The following is a 24,753-nucleotide window of genomic DNA, read 5'->3' as shown; positions in this document are numbered from 1 at the left end:
ACGGGGTGCCCACATATTTGGTTAAACATTTTCCTGGGTATGCATGTAAGGATGTTTCTATATGACAGTAACATTTGAATTAGTAAACTTGAGTAAAACAGATTGCCTTCCCTAATTTGGGTGGGCCCCATGCAATCAGTTGAAGTTCTAAATGGAACAAAAAAACCCCTGACCCTCCCAAGAACAGGAGGGAATTTCCTGTGTTGAGCTGGGTAATTGATTTTTCTCCTGCCTGCAGACTCAAACTCAAACGTGGGCTCTTCCTGATGGGTCTTGAGCCTGCCGGCCTTCAGACTGAAACTATACCATCAGCTCTGTTGGTTCTCCAGGCCTTTGGACCCAGGCTGGAACCACATTGCCAGCCCTCCTGGACTTCCAGCTTGGTGCCTGCAGATCTTGGGACTTGTCAGCCTCCGTAATTGTGTGAGCCGATTCCTCATAATAAATCTCTTCCTATATGAATATACATCCTATTGATGCTGTCGCTCTAGAAAACCCTAAGCAACACACACACACACACACACACACACACACACACACACACACCTGCAAGGGCAGTGTTATTCCAGTGTCATTGTCATCAAAGGAAACAGGAAGTGGTAGCTATAAGAAGTCTGCACCTGTCCCTCCCCACCAGGTGGTAAAGTTTGCTGCCCCTGTACCTGTGATGACTGTCCCCTTTAGTGCCTACTCACATCAGGGTCCAGCTCATCCAGCTCATTTTCCAGGGTCCTGAGTTCTTCCTCTGTTAGGGCTCTGAGGATTTCATCTTCATCCAGGTCACGGTATTTCTCTAGTTCTCTTCTGTATGACATTGTAAGAGAATGTGTGCTTGTCTTCTGAGTTTCTGAGATCTATGACCTGCCAGAAAGAGAAAAATCTTAGGAAGATCATTCTTGGATTTTCTCTCACAGACCAAATCAATGCTTGTCATTTATACGGTGGCTGGGCATGTTCTATGAATCATCAGGATGATAACTAGTAGAGTGGAATGCTGCACTAAGTTGGATTAATTCTCCAATAAAACTGTGCAAGGTAAAAACCCTGATGGCATGTGAATGAATATATTGTAACTGGTTGCATTGGCCCAGCCATTAATTCCGAATAAATAGGTGATTGGAAATGGCTTATGAGTGCCTGAAAACTCAACTCTTCTTCAAGCAGTTCAAATACTTTCTGTACAACCCTCCACCCTTCACCTCACGCCCTGATGGAAAACATGAATTCTGGAAGCTCTGCCAAAGCTGATTGTGTAAGGGAAGGGGTATCAACTCAACACCTGCTGCATGCGGGTCCTTCACCTGTAACATCTCAATTGATCATCACAAAAAGCAGCCAGCAATAACAGTTAACTTTTACTGCCATATCCAAGCCCTACATTAAGCACTTTGCAAGGATTTTTTTTTCTTTTAAAAAATTTTTTATTTTAGAGAGAGAGCGAGTGGGGGAGAAGGGCAGTGGAGGGGAGAGAGAGGTGGAGAGAGGAGGGGAGAGAGAGAGAATCTGAAGCATTGAGCCTGACATGGGGCTCGATCCCCAGACCCTGAGATCATGATCTGAGCTGAAATCAGGAGTCAGAGGCTCAACCAACTGAGCCACCCAGGTGCCCCAAGAATTTTCTAATTTAACCTCTGAGGTAGATATCTGCTGTTCTTCCCATTTTACAGATGAGGACATACAGCTCAGAGAGGTTGAGTGACTCGCACAAATCACACTACCAGGAAGTGCCAGAACCACCATTTGTATCCTGATATGCCTCAAGCCCTCTGTCCTCCCTCTTGGCTAAAACTGATAAACAGGACAAGCCTAGCTCCCATATCACCTCCTCTGTGAAGCCTCAGTGTCCCCTCACTGAGCAAAGCTCATCATGGCCCTAGCGCTGGGTCTGTACCTCTCCACTCAGCTCACATCCATCTTCCGTGGCTTCCCCAGGGGCAGGGTCTCAGTTTGCTGCATCCCCCCCTCTCCCCAAGGCCCAAGTCAGGGCCACACAAACAACAGAATGTTTTGTTTTGTTTTATTGAAATGAACCCGATTCCAGTTCTACCTGCCTTTATTTACCCCATCAGACAGCCCTAAGGAGACCCTAGGCTCTTCTCCTCTTGGAAAATGTCAGCTTGCTGCAGAAGGTGCTAGCATCTCTATGTTCAAGCCTGTTCTTACCTGTCCTACATAAGCTGAGCTGTTAACCCTCTCTTCTGAAGCTGATGGGCTAAAAAGTGAGGCAGGAGCTCGGGGCTTCCTTAGACTCTGCAGAATGGAATATACTACTGTGTCCAGGATTGGTGTTATGGGTTGAATCGTGTGCTCCCCAGTTCATATGTTGAAGTTCTAGCCCCCAGTACGTCCATACGCCAGCACCACACTGCAAGGAAGAATGTGATGTGACTAGGAAATAGAGTCCTTGCAGATATCATTAGTTAAGTTCACATGAGGTCATACTAGAGAAACGTGAGCTCCCGATGCATCATGACTGGTGTCCTTATGAAAAGTGGAAATTTGGATGGACACACACGTAGGAAGAACACCATGTGAGAGTGAAGATAGAGATCAGGGTGATGCTTCCAATGAACCAAGGAACGCCAAAGGCTGCCAGAGAACCACCAGAAGAGGAGGGAGAGGTCTGCAATGGACCCTCACAGCCTTGGAAGGAACCAACCATGCTGACACCTGGATCTTGGATTTTTAGCCTCCAGAAATTTGAGACAACAAATTTGTGTTGTTTAGGCCACTCAGTTTGTGGGATTTTGTTACAGTAGCCCCAGCAAACAAATACAACCAATATCTCCTTTGTCACAGCAGTTTTTGTTTTTAGACTCCTGCGCAAACACACACACACACACACACACACGCACGCACGCACACACACGCACGCACACACACGCACACACAGCATGGCTCATCCATGAAATGACTGATGGGATTTTCCAGGGTAGAGAGAAATGAAAGCCAGGAAAAGACAACCAATGAACCAATCAAAAGCTGGAATAGTTGTTAACTAAGAACAATTCGTGTACTTAAATGAAAATCAAAGTTCGCTAAGCTGACAGATAAAGCCTCCATTTCAGAAAGGAGAGATATGTGTTATTAATGTAAGTTTGTACACATGTGAGCATATTTGTAGGAGAAATATGACAGCTGGCCTGATAAGAAAGGACTTGATTTCCAAATACAGAAAACCCCAATGCCATCTTTTCCTCTAAGAATGGATTGGATTAGCCTGATGTCTTCCTTTGCCCAGACCCCAATGCAATGTTCAGACCATAAATGGGTCCCCCTTGATTCATTTCTATTTACTTCCAAAGAAAGCACAAGCAGCTGACAATGCTCTGGTATAGATGGAAAAAAAAAAAAAAAAACCTTCGTGAATGTTCTCAGAGAATAACCTAATTTGGCTTTTCTTGAGTGGAGCCAGGAGAGGATCTATGGCTGAAAGGGACCCTAGTGAAGGGTTCAGAGGCTTCCAGAACTAACTCACAGAGACACCTTTGAACTAGCTGCAAAACACGTTTTTTTTGGCTCTCAAACAGATTTTGTGTCATACAAAGTTCCACAGGATTTGAGACCACAGGATTTCTCAGAAATTTTGGTATGCTTCCACACATTGGGTGTCTCCAGGAGAAACAGGTTATAAGCAGAATTTTCCTGGTCTTTGACCATGAAACCATGTGTCTGAGGAACTGCTCCTGGGATTGGGATCCCATGAAACAAAGTTTGGGTAACAGCCTTAGCCTCACCTCTGGGCCACTCAGACTCACACAAGAAGGGACTTGGGGACAGGATGAGCTGGGACAAGTTTGGGACCCTGGGAACTTCCCAGTTTGCCAGCTGACCCATTTCCTAGATGATATGCACTATAATCCTTAGAAAAAAGTCATGGACGGAGCCTGGAGAAGGGATGAGTCAGGACAAGGGAGAGTAGGAAAAGGAGCCATGAAGGAGCAAGAAGAGAGAAGTAGGTGGCGACCATGGGGCCCGCTGAAGAGGGACGGGTTGGGTGGCAGGCCACCTCCAGAGATGCCACCCTGCGGGGTGCAATCATCAACTTTCCTGAAGGAGCCTCCCTCTTAGTGCACACAGGGAAGGGAAGTTAATGTTCCACTTGCACACTCCAAAGTGCTGTTGAATTCAACATCCTTTTTCAGAGGACTTAAAGGCCCTTTCTAATGTCAAGTGTCCTGTGAATATTACGGGGTGATGAGGCATTACATGAAATAAGCTGAGAGGAACAGAGGACTCCTAAGGTAAACTATGAAGCTGTCAGCTTCAAGCCACACTCACCCACTTGGCTCCCAGAAATGGCTTCTCCAAAGCAAGATTCTCCTCCTAATGTCAGTGATGTGGGGAGCTGGAGGTGGGGAAGGGCAGGGTAAGAGGGAGGGGAAAACCACGTTCACAGAGCCCACTGTAAGCTCCGCTTTAAAATACGGCTGGAAGAGATGGTATTTCTAGCTGTTAATAAAAGGCCTCCATTTCCTAATAAAAGAGATATTACTGATGGACAAAGGGCTGAGATTCATAAGACTCTGGTTGCAGTGCTAGTTGTGGTGCTAACTCCCCAGGTGACCCTTGCTGAGTTCCTTCCTCCCTTCCTCTGGGTCTCTGTTTGCTCATCTGCAAAATGAGCATAAGCGGACTGCGGACTGGGAAATTCTGCTGGTAACCTATCCCTCTTGGAGACATCCAAACATTGGATCAGATGGGCGGTCTTTAAACTGTGTTCAGGGAGAGCTCAGGCCCCTCCAGGGCCCCTGCCGGGGGTTAAGTAGGAAAGGCTAAGTGAGGGGGCTCACCCTGGTTTTGCCTGATTTATTTGGGGCTCCATATCAGACTTCCCTTAAAGAAGGGATTCAGCTACTAAAATAAAAAGTTGACCATCACTCTGTACAGTGAGAGGGTAACCGTACTCATTCACTCCACAGGGTGTGAGGATTAAGCGGACACAAGCAGAGAAGGTGCAAAGTCTGGGACTGCTGTGTGGTCAATGCAGGCTCAGCATACTAGTCATTATTATGAGGCTGCTGCTGTCCCTGCCGCTCCTGCCGGGGTCACCTTCCCATCCCCCTCCTGCTCCCCCATGCACTGTCATCAGACTGTAACTCCCCTAAGATAATGACATATGTCTTATTTGCCTTAATGTCCCGATTGCCTAGCCCTGTGCCCGGTAAGTGTGCTAGTAGAGAATGAGCCCATCTGGGTTTGGGTCTAGTGCCCTTGGGCCTTTGGGCAAGTCCCTTCTCTTCTTGGATCCTTTGTTTTCCCATCTTTAAAACGGAAAGATGGGACCAGGTCTCAGAGGACTGGGAACCCAAGAGGGGAGGGGCCGGCAGGAAGGGGGGTGATGAAGCCCTCAGAATGGCCCACCTGAAGCACCTCTGTTACCTGCTTTATAAATTGAATCCTCAGTAAGAGTCAGTGAGAAAAATAAAAGGGCAGCTCAATAAACTTAAAACACATTGAAAAACTTAATTCTTCCAAATCTAGTGTATATATTACTCTGGCAGCACATCTAGCCACCCTGCTTCTCAACGGCAGAAGCCTTAAACCACTGCTCCACATGAAAAAAATAGACTTTACAGGCTGTGCCAGGAAATACAACTAAGCAGGTTGGATAGTAGAAAAATAGTGGGTCAAGGGCTGAGGCCATCCATCAGGAAGCGTCAGAAATGAAAGCTCTGAGGCGGGGAAGTTCCTGGAGTACCAAATGCACTTTTAAATCTTTCATGGGAAGTGGGTCCAGTCACTTCTGCTAATGGCTTTTCCAGCATCCGTCCCCGTGGGAAAACTCTGGAAAGAGGCGCTGGAGCAGGATCTTGATTTATGGACTGCACTTCCCTGAGGTCAGGAGGGCGGGGCCTCAAGTTCAGAGGAATATTTTCCAGTTATACCGTCTTCTTGTTCCAGCCACAGTGAACATCTCCATGATAGGTGAAGAAAGGGTGATTTACAAAGTTGAGTCTTCACACCCCATCTTTTCATGTCCTTCTCTTTTGGAAGACACTTTGATCAAAGAGATTTTAAGCCACTATTCCTCATCACTGAAGCCTGCACCTCTCTCTCCCCTTGGCCTCAGGGACACAAGCACCTGAGAGGTCCCCTGTTCCTCTTGAGAGAGCTGATTCCACTGCTCTCCTTCATGAGGCACTCTGCTACATGAGGGCAGCCATGCTTTATATCATGTGACACCTCCCCGCAGCTGATTGGACAAAGTGGGTGCCTGTCTCAAGGGCAACAAACTGATTGGCTAGTCAATGACCCATGAGGTGGGTTGGAACAAAAAAGAAGAAGATGAGTTGGGTGAATGAGCTTTTATTTCCTGCCATTTGTATTAATTCCTGGGATTGTCTTAACAAAGTACCACAAACTGACTGGCTTAAATAACAGAAATGTTTATCTCCCTGTTCTGAAGGCTAAAAATTCAAAATCTAGGTGTTGGCAGAGATGGCTCCTTCTGAAGGCTCTGTGGGAGTATCCATTCCATGTCTCTCCCCTAGCTCTGGGAGCCTCAGGCATTCCTAGCCTTGAGGATGGTCTCCCTGTTCTGTACATGTCTGTGTCCACATGTTCCCTTGATATAAGAACACCAATCATATTGGATTCGGACCTGCCCTCATGTCCTTATGTCAACTTGATCATCAGCAAAGACCCTATTTCCAAATAATGTCCTATTCACAGGTGTGAGTTTTGGGAGGATACAATCCAAGCCACAACAGCACTCAACTGGGACATAAGGAGAAAGTGAGGCAGGTGGCAGGGGAAGCTGCGGGTGAGGAGAGGACACCACCATGAGCACATGGAAGCTGAGGCCATGAGGGAAGAGACATTTGGGGGAGTAAGAGTCCTCAGAGGAGGGTGAATTCACAGGACTGAGAGAGAGGTGGAGAACGCCGTGTCCCTGAAAGTGCCCGGCTCCCTCAGGCCTGGATTGCTGTAGCTCATGCTGGATTCTCATGAGACCCACCCCCCCCCCACCCCGATCCTCCCACAATCCTTTGGAGGACCACTCTCTCTCCCACACACTCCCCTCACTGCACTCAGGCGTCTTGAATGAACCCTTCTTCTTGTAGTTCCACAAGAGCAAGAGCTCAGACTCTACTCTCAGTTTCCCTCCTTCCTTTCTGCCCCTGCTTCTCAGTCTCCCTGATGAGGCTTTCTCCTTAGCCCACCCATCCCGGGGGTTCTGCCTTCTTCTCACGTCTCACGCTTCCCCTGGGGCTTCTCATCTTCTCCTGTGTGGGGTCGGTTACCAGCGATAAGCTGATGACTCTCAGCCAGTCTCTGCAGCCCAGGCTCCTGCCAGGCACTTCTGGAGTCCCCCTGCCTCACCACCACCACCTTCTTCTCCCCTGGGGGACCGCACCTGCACCTGTGCAGCCTGTCAGCAGGGGGCCAGCCTGCACACTCCCTTCCTACTCCCCTCACTCTGGGAAGTCCCCATGCCTGCCGGCCTCTCCCTTTTCCTCTCTTATTTTTTACACATTACATTTTTTTTTGAAATTGTGATAAAATGCACATAACCTAAAACGTGTTAACCGTAAATAGGTTACCATTTTAACCTATTTTAAGTAAACAGTTAAGCACAGCCACACTGTGCACCATCACCACCGTCCAGCTCCAGAACACGCGCATCTTCCCAAACCGAAACTGTCCCCATTAAGCACAAACTCCTCATTCTGCCCTCTGGTCCACCCCAGGCCCTGGCAGCCGCCACCCTATTTCTGTCCTGAGGAATGTGACTAGGTACTTCACCCAATTGGAGTCATACTCTAGTTGTCCTTTGTGACTAGAAGCCTACCTCTCTCACATCCTGTCTGTCCCCTCTCTCCCTTCCTACAGGGCTTGCCTTTTTAAAATCTATGCTATCACCACGGCCCCCCAAGCCTGTCTCCCTGCCTCAGTTCCCCTACTTTCCTGTCCACACCCAACTCAGCCTCTAAATGATCTTTATGAAAAGCAGATGTGATGCTGCTCCCGAGCTGAAAGCCACCTTCAGTAGCCCCCATTATGATGACAGATAGCAAACTCTGGCCTGGAGTTCGAGGCCATGGGAGAGCTGGTGGCCTATGGGCCTCCTCCGCTTTTGATCCAGCCCAGGCCTTCCCTTTCTGGCTCTGCCAGACCACTCACCCCAGGCACCCCTGACATTTCAGGCCTCCGGGATGTCCTCTCAGCCTTGAGTAGCCTCTCCCAGCCTCTACGCTCTTGGAAGCCCTGCTAAGTCCTGGAGGCACAGCCTCTCCAGAGAGCAAAGCATCCTCCCCTCATTACTAGAGTAGCTGGCCTCTCCCTGCATTGAGGAAGCAGTGCTGCCCTGCCTAGTGGGGAACTCTGTACTCCCACACCCCTCAACTCCCCCCCCCCCCGCCTGCTGGCCGGGACCGGGGGGGGGGGGTGGGGGGAGGAAGGGGGAGCACCCTCTGACCAGCTCTGCATCTCAGCATGCAGCTGTGACCTAGCTCAGGGTGAGGGTGCCATCAGTGCAGGTCAGTCAGGGATACAGGCCTGGGGACAAGCGAATTCCATCCCAGGCCAGTGACCCACAAGGGGAGAAAGCCAACCAACCCTCAATCAGTGCGGGGTGGGGACTGCCAGGTAGGGTGTGGTGGGGTCAACCAGCAGGTAATGGAAGCTGTGGGGGGTTTAATTTCTTCAATGGTTAGGTTTAAAAGAGGGTCGTAGAATGGGATGCAATAATCATGCCAATAACCACGCAATATGCAGAGACATTTGCAGCTCATAAAACCTCAGCCACTTCATGCCTGCAGTTCTGTGTCCCCTGCAGGGCAAGAAGTGAGTGCTTTGGGGCATGCTGTCACCTGTGATGAGATCCAGTCAGAGAGCAGCCTGAGGCCCACATCCCCTGCCATCTTGCTTCCCCAGGGAGCGCCTGCATGACGCTTAACCCCTCACCCTGCCCTGCCTCGAGATCCTCCCAGGCAGGACTGGCTCCCGAATTTGCTGGGTCTGGGTCTGGTGTAAAATAAGACTATAGGGTCCTCTGTTCAAAATCAGGGAAAAAGTGTCATTAAAGGTACCAAGATACAAAGCTTTGCTTTTTTCTCATAGCTTCGCTTTTGATCTGTCATAGTGTTTTCTTACTTATTATTTAATGTCTTGATCACACAGGTGCCCGTGTGCTGTGACACAAAAAGCGGGCACACCAAGTCCGCTAGCTGCCAATTCCCTCCCCTGCCCGAAGCAGAACACACACACCCTGCCCTGATGAGGGGCCAGACAGTTGAGCCAGGCATGTCCCTTTCCCACAGTTGGGCCACTGCCCCAACACACAGAAATGGGCTATCTGAGGGCATCCGACCTCTGTGTTAGGACACTAGGTGCCTGGACCCGGGGTGGACAAGAGCCTTGTCCTGCAGAATTGCCAGCTGAAGGCACTAGAGATCCCCAGTGGTAGCTGGGCAGGGGGAGTAGGGGGAGACTGGCGGGATCTGGGAGCACCAGGAGGTGAGGCAGCTGGAGTCTAAGAACCTGTCCCCAGGAAGCAGAGAGGCAGCAGGAGGTGGGACCTTGTTGGGGCCAAGGCTCCAAGCCCTGGTGTATGCTCTGTTGGCCATGGGACTTCACGTAAAAATCCAAATCCAAAGATAAATTTAAGAATTTCAAGAGAGTAACTGCATAGCCTACAACCTGTTCCCAGCCCGCTTCCCAGGACACACACCCTGAAGGCCCCAGGGCCAGACTCGGCCTTGTCTTCCCTGGGCCGGGCCTTTCCTTCCTCCTTAGTAGCTTCCAACCCATGAGGATCTCCAGTCCCTGAGGTCCACAGGAAGCTGGGGCCACTGTACAATGGCAGAAGGAGCATCTGGATGGGAGTCAGGGGATCTGGTTACAAGTCCTATTGGTTGAGGACTTGCAGTGTGACCTTGGGCAAGCTGCTATACCTCTCTGGAGCTGAGTTTCTACAACCCAATTCACTTATTTACTGAGAACCTAGTATGGGCAGGACATGGTGCCCCTTTGTGGCACAGACAGAAATTGTTATTTCCTGGCCCTCAAGAAAATTATCATTAAGTTGGGATGATAACAGTCACACAGAAATTCCTGGGGTGGTGTCACACACATGGTCTCTTCCTCCACCACCAGGGGCTACAAGCTAGGCCATGAGCCCCGCTTTACAGATGAGGCCTCCTCTCTGGTCAGTCTGGTGAAAGGCAAAGCTTGGACTATGGGTCATGCAGACTAAAACCCCTGCCTTGCTCTGAGATTCACGGATTTGTTTTTATAGTGAAGGCACAACATTCACCTCACAAGGGGTGTTATACAGAGGAAATGAGATAAAGGATGATGCAGTTCAGATTCCTGGTTTCCTTCCCCTCTTCCCAGTCCCACAATGCCTGGGGCCCAGCAAGCCAACCCCATAAGCACTAGGTCGGTGGACATAGCTGAGCAGCCACGAGAAAGACTTAGTGGTTCTCAAATGACTGTTGACCCAGGGTAAGTCAACAGTGTGGGGCCTCCCAAATCATGGTGGGATCTCAGTTGAATTAATCAAAGGACAGTGACCAAAGCAAGGCAATGGTGGTTTTGCTTGGCCTCCTGTGGGAACTCAGCTCTGGGCCCCCACTCTTTCACTAGGGGGGGGTACTTTTTTCTTTTTTTCTTAAGGCATTGGTTTTATATACAGTCAAGTGTATAAGTCTTGAGAGTATAGCTCCCTGAATTTTCCATGTCTACACCTGTGTAAACACCACTCAGATGAAGACACAGGACATTTCCAGCGCACGAGAATGCTCTTATACTTCCTCCCATCCATCTCCCTCAAAGGTAACTACTACTGTGACTTTTACAACCACAGATTAGCTTTAACTGCTTTTGAACATCATGTAAATGAAAACACACAGTGAGTCTGTTCTTGTGTCTGTCTTCTTCTTCTTTTTTTTTTTTTTTTTTTTTGGTCTATTTATTTTTTGAGAGACAGAGAGCAGGGGAGGGGCAGAGAGAGAGGGACAGAGAGAATCCCTAGCAGGCTCCACACTGTCAGCACAGAGCCCAATGCAGGGCTCGATCTCACAAACCGTGAGATCAAGACCTGAGCCGAAACCAAGAGCCTGACGCTTAACCGACTGAGCCACCCCGGGCGCCAGTGTCTGGCTTCTTTCACTCAACATTTCATCTGTGAGATTCATCTGTGTTGTGTTTTAGCAGCAGTTCATTCTTTTTCACTGATGGAGATAGTATTCCATTAAATAAACTATATAATTTATTTATCTACTCTACTGCTAATGAACATTTAAATTATTTCTAGTATTTGGTAACTATAAATAGGGCTACACATGTCTTCGGTAGAAACAATCTCTTATTTCTCTTGGGTACATCCCTGGAGTAGAATTGCCAGCTCACGGAGTAAGAGTACATTTAGTTTCAGTAGACATTGTCAAACAGTTTCTCCCAAAGTGATTGCACAATTTTACATTTCCACAAGTGATGTATGAGAGTTCCAGTTGCTCTGCAAACTTGCATCTCTTGCTATGGTCAGTACTTTTCATTTTAGCCACGGTGGTGGGTGGTAGTCGTACCTCATTGTGCACTTCCCTGATCGCTAATGATGCTGAGTACATTTCATGCGTTTATTGGCCATGTGAGTGACCTCTTTTGTGAACTGGACCTTCTCTCACGAGTGGCGCTAAGTCCAGAGAAGGGGAGCAGGGGGGACCATGTGAAGAACAGTTGAAGGACCCTGGAAGACATGGTCATACTCTTCAAACCTGCAGGGCACTGACAGGGAAGGAGCAACAGATGTGGTCTGTGGGTCCCCAGCATGCAGAAAACATAGATTACCGAGATGACCAGGACATGGATTTACAGTCTGCGTAAGGAACTTTCTAACAGTAAAAAAATGCACAAAGATACTCTGGGCTGATTCTGGAGCTGGTGGGGAGGGTTACAACAGGCACGTGAGCAGGGATGACACAGTCCCAGATGAGACCTTCCAGGGACGGCTGAGATCCCGATTGATGGTGGTGGTTGGGGGAGTTGAAAGATGAGATTTAAGGCTTGATTCTATTATGAAAGATGCTCGGGGCCATTGGGTGGGGAGGATGGGGACTCAGAGACCAGCTATCTTTAAAAGACTTGTTTTTTTGGCCCGTTTGCTTTTATTTTCCCCAGCTGATCTCATCCTCTTAGTCATACAGGAAAGCACCTGCTGAAAAAGCAGGGAAACTAAACACAGTGTTTGACTTTGCCTCTTTCTGCAGTTGCTACGAGCCCCGTCCCAGGACACAGTGGGCTTCAAAGGTCTACATGTGAGTCAAAATTGGCCAATGGTTTGAATTAGAAAGGCCACGTGCATGTGTGTGCATGCACCAGGGTGTATTTCATTTTGCGTCTCTTGAGGTCATCAGTGTCTGAGTCACTGCACAAATCACTGTAAGCAACAGGGTTCCAGGAAAGGGCTCTGACACCATCTCCCGACCATAGTCGGCCTACAGACCATGTCATAGTCCGCTCGGTGGCTCCTTCTCCCCACCTCGCTGCAACGCCCCTGGTTTGAGCCACCGTGAGTTCTCACCAGGCCCAGCCTCTTCCAGGTCATCTTTCTCCCGGTTGGAAAGGGTCAGGCAAGACAAATACCTTCAGACAAATGGGAGAGGCCATCGGGAACATCGTCTTACTGCACCCTCTGCTCCCAAGACTGGAAGCTACTTGAGGGCAAGCGTCTCTCTCCCCCACCGTCCAACAGGAAGCCTGCACCTCTCAGGTGCTGACGGCAGGTCTGTTAAGTAAATGAGCGAATGCCTAGCATTATTACTGGCTTTGACAAAGCAAAAGCACTGGTAGAATAAAAATTAGAAGCCTGTGGACTTCACTCCTCTCCTCATTCTCCATTTTACAAACACAGCTTGTCACCTTGCCTTACAGCAGGTGTTAACGTAAGCTTATGAAGCTCGTCTTTGTATTTACTGAAAAACCAATATGAAAATTAGCATGAACAACGCCAAAAGGCAAATGGGGGAATTATTTGCTGCACATTGAACAAAGGGATAATTTATTTAGCAGAGTCTTACCAAAACACTAAACCAAACCAGAAACAAACACAAAACCAGTCCAGTGAAAATGTAGAATGAGGAAAGGAACAGGCAATTCACATAAAAATACGAATGGCTAAAAAGCTCACTCATAATCATGTAAAGGTAAATTGAGAAGCGAGCCATCAGTTCTCATCTATCACACCGACAAAGATGCAAAGGCCTGAGAATTCCCAGTGTTCACAAGACATGGGGGAGACGGGCACTGTCGCATACAACAGAAGCACACATTGGTTTACCCTCCTTCAAGGCAAGTTAAGCCCTATCTACCCAACTGCACACGCCCTTTGACTCAGCAAGTCCACTTCTAGGAACTCATCCCACTCGTTGACTCCCTGAAATGTACAAAGATACATGTACAAACCATCTGATTATTATCTGTATTAGCAAAACACTGGGAACCACATGAAAGTTCATCCATGGGGCATTGGCTACACAAGTTCTAATGCAGACAAACAGCGGAATGCTGTTAACCCACCCTCGGGGCTATTACTGCCCGCTACGTCACTGTACCTTATAATAGCAAGTGCTATTCTGTACATACTGCATAACGGGCGCGGTGATAAGCTCTTTATATAGATCATGTCGTGCAATCTTAATAACTGTGAAGCAGGTACTTTTTAATCCCCGTTTTACAGATGAAGAAACGAAACTGCAGTAATCTGGCTGTATTAATTTCCCAGGGCTGCCATACAAATGACCACAAACTGGATGGCTTAAAACAGCATAAATTTACTCTGTTGCAACTCAGGATGTCAAAAATTGGGAATCAAGTGTCAGCAGGGCTGGTTCCTTTTGGAGGCTCGGAAGGAGAATCTGTTGTCCCATGCCTCTCTCCTAGCTTCTGGTGATGCCAATATCCCTTGGCATTCCTAGGCATGTACCTACATCACTGACTCTGCCGTCACAGACCCTCCTTCCCTGTGTATGTCCACTCCTCATCTTATGAAGACACCAGTCATTGGATTTAGCGCCCACCCTAACCCAGTAAGGCCTCATCTTAACTAAATACATCTGCAAGGACCCTATTTCCATATAAGGTCACATTCTGAGGTTCCAGGTGGATGTGATTTTGGGGGGACACTATGTAACTTAATACAGTGACCAAGGGCACAGAGCTAGTAAGTAGTAGAGCCCGGATTTGAGTCCAGACAAGATTCAATTGGACTATATTCATCATCACTACTCCATGCTGCTTTCCCATAATAGCTCACACTTGTGTAATGCTAACAATATCCCAGGTACTGTCTTAAATGTTTACATATAATAACTAATTTAGTCCTCACAACAACTCCCTTTACAAAAAGAAAAACTGAGGTACAGAGCATTTAAAATTACCTGAATTTACATAGCCAGTAACAGGCAGAACTTTGATTTGAACCTAGGGAGGTGGTCTCCAGAGTCTATGTGTTGTTGTTGTTTTTTTTAAGTTTATGTATGTACTTTGAGAAACAGAGAGAGAGAGAGAGAGAGGCAGAGAGAGGAAGGGAAAGCATCCTAAGTAGGCTCTGCATTGTCAACACAGAGCCTGATGAGGAGCTTGAACTCATGAACTGTGAGATCATGACCTGAGCTGAAATCAAGAGTTGATGCTTAACAGACTCAGCTACCCAGGTGCCCCCAGACTCCATGTTCGTAAGCACTATGCTAAACTGCCTTCCACTGAGTATTCCAATGTAACATACACTCTGAGAAGACATACAGTCTCAGAAGACCCCATTCTCTCTCCTGAAGGGCTGGTGTTCTTTTCATCAGACACCAACCGTCCCCCAGTTCATCTCATCTCCCTTCCCCCTTGGCTATCGTGATTCATCCTAGAGCTGACTTGGGTGTTCACAAACAGTTGCCATCTCAGCCAAGATGCTGGCTGAATTTCCTCTCCTTATTCTGTGTTGGGCATTCTTAACCTGGGCTTCCAAGTGGCCTTCAAGGGAACCCAGTGGCTCGCTGAGGTGACAGGCAAACTACGGGGCACGAATGCATTCGTTCTGCTGGAACAAGGCCCTCGGGTCCCATCAGATTCTCAGCGTTTCACGATCCTGATTTTCAAGCCTGCCCTGTCTTTTTAAAACTTCTGTTCTTACCAGTTATGTTGCCTGTGCAGGTTTATTTTAAGCCACCTCAACCCTTTTAATGGTGTAAATGGAATGCAGTAGAAAACCATAAACAAATGCATACGATGTTGTCATCAAATCTGACTTTTTAAATCTTCCTGGGTTTGCAAGGAAGGAGTCCCTCTTCAGGGCTCCCCTCACCCTTATCTTCTGAGTAGTTTTTTTTTTTTTTAATTTTTAATGTTTATTTATTTTTGAGAAAGAGAGACAGAGTGTGAATGAGGGAGGGGCAGAGAGAGAGGGAGACACAGAATCCGAAGCAAGCTCCAGGCTCTGAGCTCTCAGCACAGAGCCTGACTTGGGGCTCGAACTCACAAACTGAGACATCATGACCTGCACCAAAGTTGGACACTTAACCAACTGAGCCACCCAGGCACCCTTCTTCTGAGTGGTTTTCAGGGCGGCATCTGGGTCCTCATTGCAGCACCTGGAGCACTCACCCTGTGCTCACAGATACCACACCTGTAAGCAGTGCGCCCTGAAAAGGCAAGGGGACACAGGAGTCTGAGAAGAGGTTCCAGGCTGGCCGAGAGCTGGGCAGTAGGGACTCAAAAGCCCTGCCTGGGCCTAAATTTCTCTAGAATGCAAAGGAGAAGGAGGGAAGGTAGCAGAAGATGGAAATAACCCACCGCTGCTCAGCCTGACCCTTCCAGCAGCAGGCCAAGGCTGGGGGCCTATCTCACCAGCAACACTGCGGCCACATGCCCCAACACCAGAGTCCCTGCCACCTGCCTGTCCTGTTCCCCCCTCCCACCACGTGCTCCACCATGTCCTGTGCCCCTACCAACTGTCCCATCAGGCTCCATCTGTGTGTCCTCTGCGGGCTCCAGTAAAAAACAAACAAGAACAAAAACCCAGAAAGAGCCCTGTATTTTGAGTCAGGGCCTAAATGAATTCATTTGTAGATCTTAATAAAAACAATGCCTTAATGCAATGGCCAAGGTAACTAGCCCTCACCTTGGTGCTCAAAGTGTGGTGGTCTGTGTGTACAGGACAAGCTTCACACTATTAGGTGTTCATTAGAGCTTATTAGGAATTAAGCCTATTGCTTAATAAAATGATTAGAGCTTATTAGAAACAAGGAGCTAATAAGAAATTCCGTATTTCAGAACCCCTCCCAGGCCTACTGAGCCAGAGTCTGCATTTTAATAAGATCCCAAATGATTCAAATGCTAGAGAGGCCTTAGGATAGAGTGCAAGGACTTTCACTTCTCAAGCTTCCCAAACCCTGGAAAGCACTTGGGTTTTTCTGGAATACGCACCCCAATCGCATGACCTGGAACAATTGCTATTTGGGTTCACTGTCCTATCAACAAAAGGGGGTTAATAATACCTGCCCTTCCTCCCTTACAGGATTCCTGAGTTTCAAACAAGATCATGGATTCATTCTATTTATTGCGATGGGGCTGACAGGGGCTGCGGAGTGAGAGGGGGAGCAGAACAGGTGTGGTTTCTGCCGCCACGGAGCTGATGGTTCTGTGGCAAAACATGTTGTAGATGCTGGTTGATGGTTTGTGACTGTCATGGCCATCACTGGGCTTTCATTGGCATACCTGTTTCCTCATTCATCCATTCAATGGTCAGTCATTTGTCATCACACGAAATACCTACACTATGCCAAGTTCTGAGCTCTGAGCTCTGGAACACTGGTAAAGGAGAAACAAAGGAGCCATAAACCATCTTCAAGAAGCTGTCAGTCCAGTCAGAGATGAGAATGTGAGCAGGTGATTACATTTAGGACACACTACGGCTGGTGCTCTGAGGTCCATTTAGGGGCTGAGGGAACACAGATAAGGCAATGAAGAGCTTTGCTTTAAAGGATGATTACAAGTTTGCCAACTTAGGAAGGGAGAGAACAGCATTCCAGGCAGAATGAACAGCAGGGCCAAAGACAGGCAGTCACGAAGGCACGATGCTTGCACCATGACCAGAAGGTAAGGAGAATTTGCAAGAGTGCCAAGAGATGGTTTTGGAGAAGTAGCTTGGGGCTAGACCTTTGATGGTCCTGGGTTCATTGCTAAGGAATCTGGTAGGAAATGAGGAGTCCCTGAAGGGAGAGGGATAACACAGTCAGAGCTACATTTCCTAAAGATCTACTAACAGCAGTATAGAAGAAAAGGCTTGATGTGGAAAGACTTTTACAAGGCTCTGACAATAGCTCAGGGGAGAGATGGCAAATACTCGATTGGGGTCATGATTGGAGTACTTGTTAACCCCATTCATGGAGACAGAAATGAATGGAAGGAATATTTAGGAAGACAGGATTGACAGGACTTGACAAAACAAATGGGGTGGTAAAGAGAAAGGAGATCTCTGGCTCGGTGTCTGGGTGGATGGTGTTACTGTTAACCAAGATTGGGGACACCGGAGGAGGACAGGGTGATGAGCCCGCATCAGGCCTGTTGGGTGTGACGTGCCTTTGGGATGCCCTATTGGCTTTGTCCGATTGGCAGGAGTGACAGATGCCTGGAACTGAGGAGAGCAGTCCCAGCGTGACACATGAATGTGGGAATTGTGAGTCTGTAGGGGGTAGCTGGACCATGGGAATAAATGGGATTATAGGAGGGTGTGGGGTGGAAAGAGAGTAGGGTTGAGAGTGGCACCGCCATTTAAGGGATGGGAAAATATGAGTTCATTAAGGAGGCTGAGTGATGCCAAGAGGCATTTGCTGCTTCCCTCAGTTCCGGGGGCATGGAGGGCGAACACCCCTGTCGCTGCAACTCATCACCCACCAGAATCACCTCCAGGAATGGCCCTGGAGTCACCGCCCTAGAAGCCCCAGGGTGAGTGGTGGCTCAGGCTGGGGACCCTGAGTAGATGGCTTGAGATGGGAACACATGGGTGCATGGGCTGGGCTGGCCTCACCCCTTTTCCTCCCCACGCACGGTAACTTCAGCCTTTCACAGATCAGTTTTCCTCTGAGAGAAAAACGAAAGGATGCAAGAAAAGAGACACAGAAGAAATGCTTGAGTTTGTTTAGTTTTTCAGATCAGGCAAGGACTCAGCACCTCCTAACATTGAAGAAAACCTCCCAGACGTGTCCTAGGTTGACTCCGATGAGCTCATTCTCTCGCTATCATTAAGAGCAAAGAGTCTGGTCCTTCCACAATTAACCAAAGGAGGATTTTATAAAACAAAACAAGAGAGAGGAAATGGCCCCAGAATTATGCTCTCTGATTCATGTTTCCCCACAGAAACAGGACTGTGGCTTTAAACTGATAATGGCTCTGAGTAGCCAAATAATTGATCTATTTGGTGTTCTGGCTTTATGTAAAAAGTGAACTGGCCTCTTTAGAAATGTTGGCAGTCTGGCTGGTCTATTAGTAAGACTAAAAAATCAAAACATTGACTGGAAAAGGCCATTATGACTCCTGGACTCAGCAGGAGTCATCGATAGATGATGTCATTTCAGAAATAAGCAAGCCAAGGTCACAAGGCTCCTGGGCAGAGTCAAACTACCCTTCGTGGCCCATCAACACCCTCCTTCGCAGATGAAGTCTGCCAAGGGGACACAGGGGTCTGAGCCAGGACTGGCTTCATTTTATTAACTTCACTTCTTTGCTCAGCCTGATTCTAGAGGAATGCGATTCTAGAGCTCTTGACACTCAGCAGGTGATTAAGGCAGGACCTGGTCCTCCCAAAAGCACACCCCTCAGATTCTCTTTTCACCCTCTTCCCTTCTTTTGGGTCCTTCTCCACCTCTTCTTACCAACCTCATTCCAGAAGCACCCGCCTGCTGCCCATGCCTGTCTCCAGCTCCCACTACCTTCCCTCTCCCCTCCTTTCTCAGCCAAGTTCTCAGGAATGGCAGGCCCGGTCCCCACGTTTTGAGCTCCCTCTTGTCGGGCGGGCGAGCGGAGCTCAAAGAGTAAGCTCCCTCTTCCATTTACTAACCTAGAAATATCATTGCAGGTACCAAGCACTGGTGAGGTCTTTCCCAGCATCCTCTCCACTTAATCCCCACAGCAACCCATATGAAATAGGTGCTATTATCATCCCCATTGGGCAGAGGAGGAAACTGAGGCTCAGACAGACAGGCTGGGTCACTGGCCCCGGTAAAGCAGTGGCAGATTCCCATTTTTGAACTGTCTGCAATGCCCTGGCCAAAGTCACCTGGGACCACCTGCCAATCCTGGTAGCCCCTTCCCAGTCCCCAGCCCCCTCTGTCTCTCTGCAGCAACTGACATCTCTCCTGGGAAACCACTTTCTCCTGCACCTTCCCTCCTCTTCATGGGGTGGGTTCTCCTCAGTTTCATCCCGGGCACTCCACTTTTCTCATGCTAGCAAGGCTTCCAAGGGAACCTCTGAGGTCTCTTGACTCTACTGGGGACCATCTCGCCCACCCGCTCATAGCCCAAGGTCACTCTAAATGGGTCGCAGAGCTGGGGTTGGAGCCAGGGGTCCTAACCTCCAGGTCAGTCCACCTCCTGTTACTCAGAGCTGACACCACCTACTCCCCATTTTTGCATTTTTGCTGAGCGGCAGGAGCAGGAGGCAGCTGTACCCTGGATGAGGGAGAAGGTGTGAGGCTCTGATAAGGTGGGGTGGAGGCTATTTTTAGAGGACACTGCCTTTCCACGTAGGCTGGGAGCAACTCAGGGGCCAAGACGGTCGAAAATGTGTTTGCAAGTTTGGCTCATTAAAGGGAGTAAATACACCAAACAACAACATTGCTCACTTTCACTCTGCTTGTTTTATGGCTCAAGTTGATGAGATTCTATTTGTCTTCATTTCCCCTTACTTCTTTATCAGTGAGGCTCTGAGGTGAGTTTAGAGAAAATATATCATAGAAAGTAGAAATAAAAATGAAATTTCAGAACGAGGGCGCTATCATCTGAGCAAGGGAAAGTCCTGGACAGCAGTAGATCAAAGAACAGGGGGGAATTGGCGGGGTGCTCAGAGATCCCCAAGACCGGCCTGAGCAGCAAGAAGGGGCAGGAAAGAGAGGAGAAAGGTTAGTGGAGACTGCAGGCCTCCTGGTGTGTCCAGCAGCATGTGACCTTGAGCAGGGGGTTCTGTGGCCCTTGTTAAAATAAATGCCATCACGGGAGAAAGATAAAGATTTGGGGGATGCTTCCTCTGAGGGCCCAGAACCTGAGTTAGGGTCTGGTTCTGTGATCTGGATAGAGAAAAGCTTGGGCTAAGTCATCTCTAAGAGTCTGAGAGGGTTAAGGCGGAGACCAAGGGCAGGGTCCGTAAGGTATATCAGGAAGCGCCTGGGGGTCTGGGAGGGTGTGATGCTTGGCATGGTTCCAAGTTCATCTCATAGGCACTGTATAGGTGGGGAAACTGAGACCAGGGAGCAGCTGGACTGGAGCCTCTGGTCCTGCCCAGTTCTTTGGGTCTAAAGCTGTTTGAGTCACGTGATGCTTTGCGAGGGTGATGGCTGCTCCCCAGCAGAGGTGCCCGTAAGTACCGTGGGACGCTCTTCCTGGAGGTATAGGGCCCAGGCTATTCCAAGGACCCTAATAGGTCCCAGTATAGGCCTGAGTCAGAGGGACTGCCACAGTGTCCGGTTTCTTTCCACAATGCCTCCGGATGTGCAAGGCTCTGGCCCCAGCGTCCCAGGCCGGAGCCGATGAACGGGTGTGGGGGAGCGCCTGCCGTCAAGAGCGCGCCCTGCTGCTCTCACCGCCAAGACTCCTAGCTTCATCTCCCGAACCAAACCCCGCCCCTACAAATGGGGAAACTGAGGCCCAGGGAAGGGCAGGGGCTCGCCAAGGCCACCGTGTGACTTGGCGACAGCGAGGGGGCTTCTGCCTCCAGGAGCTTGCCCGCTCTACCTTGGCCCGAAATGCGTGTATGTATCCTGGTGCTTTAAACCGCGTCCTCTCGCGCTGTTTGGGAAACTTTTCCTGCCTCAAACAGGCGCAGCCCGAACCCCGGTTCCCCGTCCACCAACCACATACGTCCCACTCCCACCCCCAAACTTTCGGCAGCCGGAGGAGGGCCACGCCTCGGTGCCGGGCTCAGGCGGGCACCTGTCCCCAGCAGAGTATCCGCGGGCGCAGAGCCCCGCCGCGCGGGAGTCGAGCGGCTAGTGGGTGGCGGGGGCGGCCGCTCCTTCAGGACCCCGGCCCCCGCGCCTCTCTGCGAGCGCGCAAGGGTCCTTCTGTCGTTTACAGACACGGCGCCGAGGGCCTGAGAGGAGGGCGCTCTGGCTGGGGCCGGGGGAGCCTAGCGGCGCGGACGTGAGCGCGGGGCTCCGGACCCCGAGACCCCCGGCTCCCCAGCCCCGGAGGCAACCCGAGGCGGCGGCTATTTATAGAGGGAGCCACGCTCAGTCCCTCTTGGCGGCGGCGGCGACAGCTGAATATTTTGCCCAGATATGGCTGGGGCCCCGGCGCGGGGGCAGGGAGCCCCGCGGGCGCGAGGGGTACCCCGGGCCGGGTGGGGGGCTTACCGGGCCGTGGAGCCGCCGGGGCGGGCGCGGGCGCGGGCGACGACGGGGCGAGCGCAGGCGGCAGGCGGACGGGCGCGGGCGGCGGGCGGCGGACGGCGGGCGGGCGAGCGGAGCGCGGGGCTGGACGAGCTCCCGGGCGGCCGCGGGCGGGCGGGCGCTGTGGGCTCCGGGGGTGGGAGTCAGGGGCGGGCCCGGCTCAGCGCTGTCACCGCGCCCCGCCCCGCCCCGCCCGCCGCCCTCTCCCTCCGCTCGGGGGCGCCGGGCCTCCGCGCGCCGTCCCCGGCCAGGGAGCGACGCCCGCTGGGGGCAGCGCGGGGCAAAGGGGCCGGGCCGCCGGGAAGCTGGGATCCTTCGTTGGACAGGGGGTTGTGGATAATCGTGAGTCTGAGTCTCTATTTCCCCAGCTGTACCATAAGCAGCAGTGGAGTTATCTGGAAATAAGTGGGTGGGTTTTCATTCCTGTGGCGTCTGAGATGTAAGAACCGGCAGGTCTTTGGATGGAGCAAAGCCTGCCAGCCAGCTGTTGCACCTTTACCTCTTTTGACTACAGCAACCACCTGTCCCATCTCACCGGCAGCCCAGCCAGGTCTGGCAGGAGCCACAGCTTTAACAACGATCATTTTGTGAACAAATAGTTCTAAAAGAGTCGAATGCATTCTCTCTGTACTTGGAATGGAGTGTCCAAAATACCGATTTAAATACAAAAAAAAAAAAAAAAAGTCCCACTTTCTTAAAAGGCTAGTACGTTTTTCAGAACAAACCACTTAAACCCAAATAGAAACTTTGTTTTAATTTTTAAAATGGTTCATAAAAAAGAATTTGTGTGGACAGAAGGTACCGTGTGCAATTGTTATGGGAAAGTTTCTGGTGGGGTAGACCCTAATATAACTCTTTTTACTCCTGGTGTATAGATTACTGATGAGAAACATTCGTTTTTGTTTTTGTGAATCTTGTTTTCCATGAAAATATATTTCTACATTACAAAACTCTCACAGCTGTAAGAGAATGCTCTTTTCAAGGAATATGTGCCATGCATTTTTAAATGAAGCAATGATTTAATATTTCAGATTATTTTTATTTTAAACCCTTTTGTTGCGGAATCAAACATTTAAGAAAAGTACATACATCCTAAGTGTGCAGGTTCAAAAATTTTTATCACATTGAACACTTGTTGCAAGAAACAACATTGCCAGCAGCAGCCCAGAAGCCAACCCTCTGGGTCCTGGGTTCCAGCTTCCTCCTAAAATGATCGCTTAAGGAAGTTTAAGATTACTCTTAGGGTAATCACTTCCTTGCCTGCTTTCCTCCACACTTTGTCTTCATTTGCTCAATTCCACCCTGTGACATTAACCTGCGTGGTTTCATGTGGCTGTAGTTTGTTTACTTTTATTACCTTAGAGGTTTCCATTGCATGAATACAGCACAGTTTTTTTTTTTTTAATCCATTTTACTATTAATGGACATCTGTCTCTAGGTTTTAGCTATTGCCAATAGTGCTGCTGTGAACATTCTTTACTGGCATCCTCCAGCACAAGTGCAAACATCTTCAATAATTGAAATTAACAAAAGTTGAAACATTTTCCCAGTTTTGGTAGGAGTATTAGGATCTCACTGAAATATGATTTCCATGGGTTGAGGGCCTTTTCATGTTGATTGGCCAGTTGGATTTCCTCTTTGTAAAATGTTCAAATTTATTGCCATTTTGTTTCTGGATAGTCTTCTGTTTATTGAATATATTCCAAATACAAATATTCCTCCGTTGTGTGCTTTGCCTTTACACCATCATAATAATGCCTTTTAACAAACCGGTGTTCTTCATTTTAACATAGTCTAGTATATCAATATTTGCCTTTATTGTTAGCACTTTGTCCTGTTTAGGACATCTTTCCTACTCCTGGATTATCAGGGTACTTTCCTGTGTTATCTTCCCTCATTAGGCTCTCACGTTTAGGCTTTGAATCCACCTGGAATTGACTTTGAATATGGTATGAGGCAGGGGCCAAGCTTCATTGTTTGTCAAATTGCCCTAGCACCAGATTAATTTTTCACTTACATCAACAACACAATTGCTCTATTTTAAAAAATGATGGAAGCTTTTCTAAAGTCATTGAAACAGAACCCACCTCTTCTTAATCTGTAGGCAATTTGAGGATTTTTGTTGTTTTTGTTGGTAAAAGAAACCATTATAAAATACATTCATACTACTTTGTTTCACTTAAATGTTTGTGTCAGGATATTCTGATTTTATCATAAATGTTTAAATCAGTGGTGTAAGCATTCCTCAATTTTGAATCACTTTTTTATTAAATATGAATTTTAAAAAGCTAGAAAGATAATTTCAACATGTTTTACATGAAAAACTTCAAATATCTGGTCTTTACCTTCTTTCTGCTTTCACTTTTCCTATATTTTCTCAAATAAAAATAAGCAAATGAGTTTAAGAATGTTTATCTCCAGCCTGGCCTTCTCCCCTGTGAAGACTCCACATTTCTAATAGGTTATGCATATCCTCACACAGTGATCTAGTCCCTTAACTCAGTATGTTTAAATTTTTTTTAATGTTTGTTATTTATTTATGAGAGAGAGAGAGAGAGAGACAGAGAGAGAGGGAGAGAGACACACGGAGCATGAGCAGGGGAGGGGCAGAGAAAAGGAGACACAGGATCTGAAGCAGGCTCCAGGCTCTGAGCTGTCAGCACAGAGCCTGATGCGGGGATCGAACTCACGAACCGCGAGACCATGACCTGAACTGAAGTTGGGCGCTCAACCGACTGAGTCACCCAGTGGCCTCTAAACTCAGTATGTTTAAAACAAAAAATTTCAGTTTCCCAAATGGAATAAGCGTCATCATCCTAGCCTCTCAGACCTTAAGACTTGGCTTCACTTTTTGACACTTTCTTTTTCCTGTCTTTTGGATCTAAAATGTCAATTCTAATAATTCTAGTTAAAAACTTCAAAAGGCCTTTAATTTTTTTCTTGATTCTCATTGCTCCCCTCTTAGTCCAGGGCCTTCCCCCATCATCTTTGGACCACTGATAAGGCCTCCACCTATCCCTCTGTCAAGCCGTCCTGCCCATCAATTAGCAAGGACATAATGGGTGCCTGATGTGTTAAAGAGATCATTCTGTCTGTTGTGGAGTACGCAGACAGTGGTATGTTCTGAAGTCCATTGTACGGGCTCACAGGAGCT

General features: G+C 48.6%; 1 protein-coding gene across 1 annotated transcript in view; it reads right to left on the bottom strand.

Moving 5' to 3' along the window:
• Positions 1-21,724, bottom strand: part of TMOD1 (tropomodulin 1) — an 85,760-nt gene extending 64,036 nt beyond the window's left edge. The window contains exons 1-2 of the mRNA XM_060609252.3: positions 21,564-21,724; positions 696-861 (exon numbers count right to left, since the gene is read on the bottom strand). Of these exons, the coding sequence (XP_060465235.1) occupies positions 696-815 (120 nt within the window). The 5' untranslated portion in view covers positions 816-861; positions 21,564-21,724. The remainder of the gene's footprint in view (positions 1-695; positions 862-21,563) is intronic.
• Positions 21,725-24,753: the final 3,029 nt, after the last annotated feature.

Source organism: Panthera onca, chromosome D4 (assembly GCF_046562875.1).
Source record: "Panthera onca isolate mPanOnc1 chromosome D4, mPanOnc1 haplotype 2, whole genome shotgun sequence".
Classification (NCBI taxonomy): Eukaryota; Metazoa; Chordata; class Mammalia; order Carnivora; family Felidae; genus Panthera; species Panthera onca.
The sequence above is the reverse complement of the archived record's forward strand: the minus strand, read 5'-3'. Positions and strand labels throughout refer to the sequence as shown.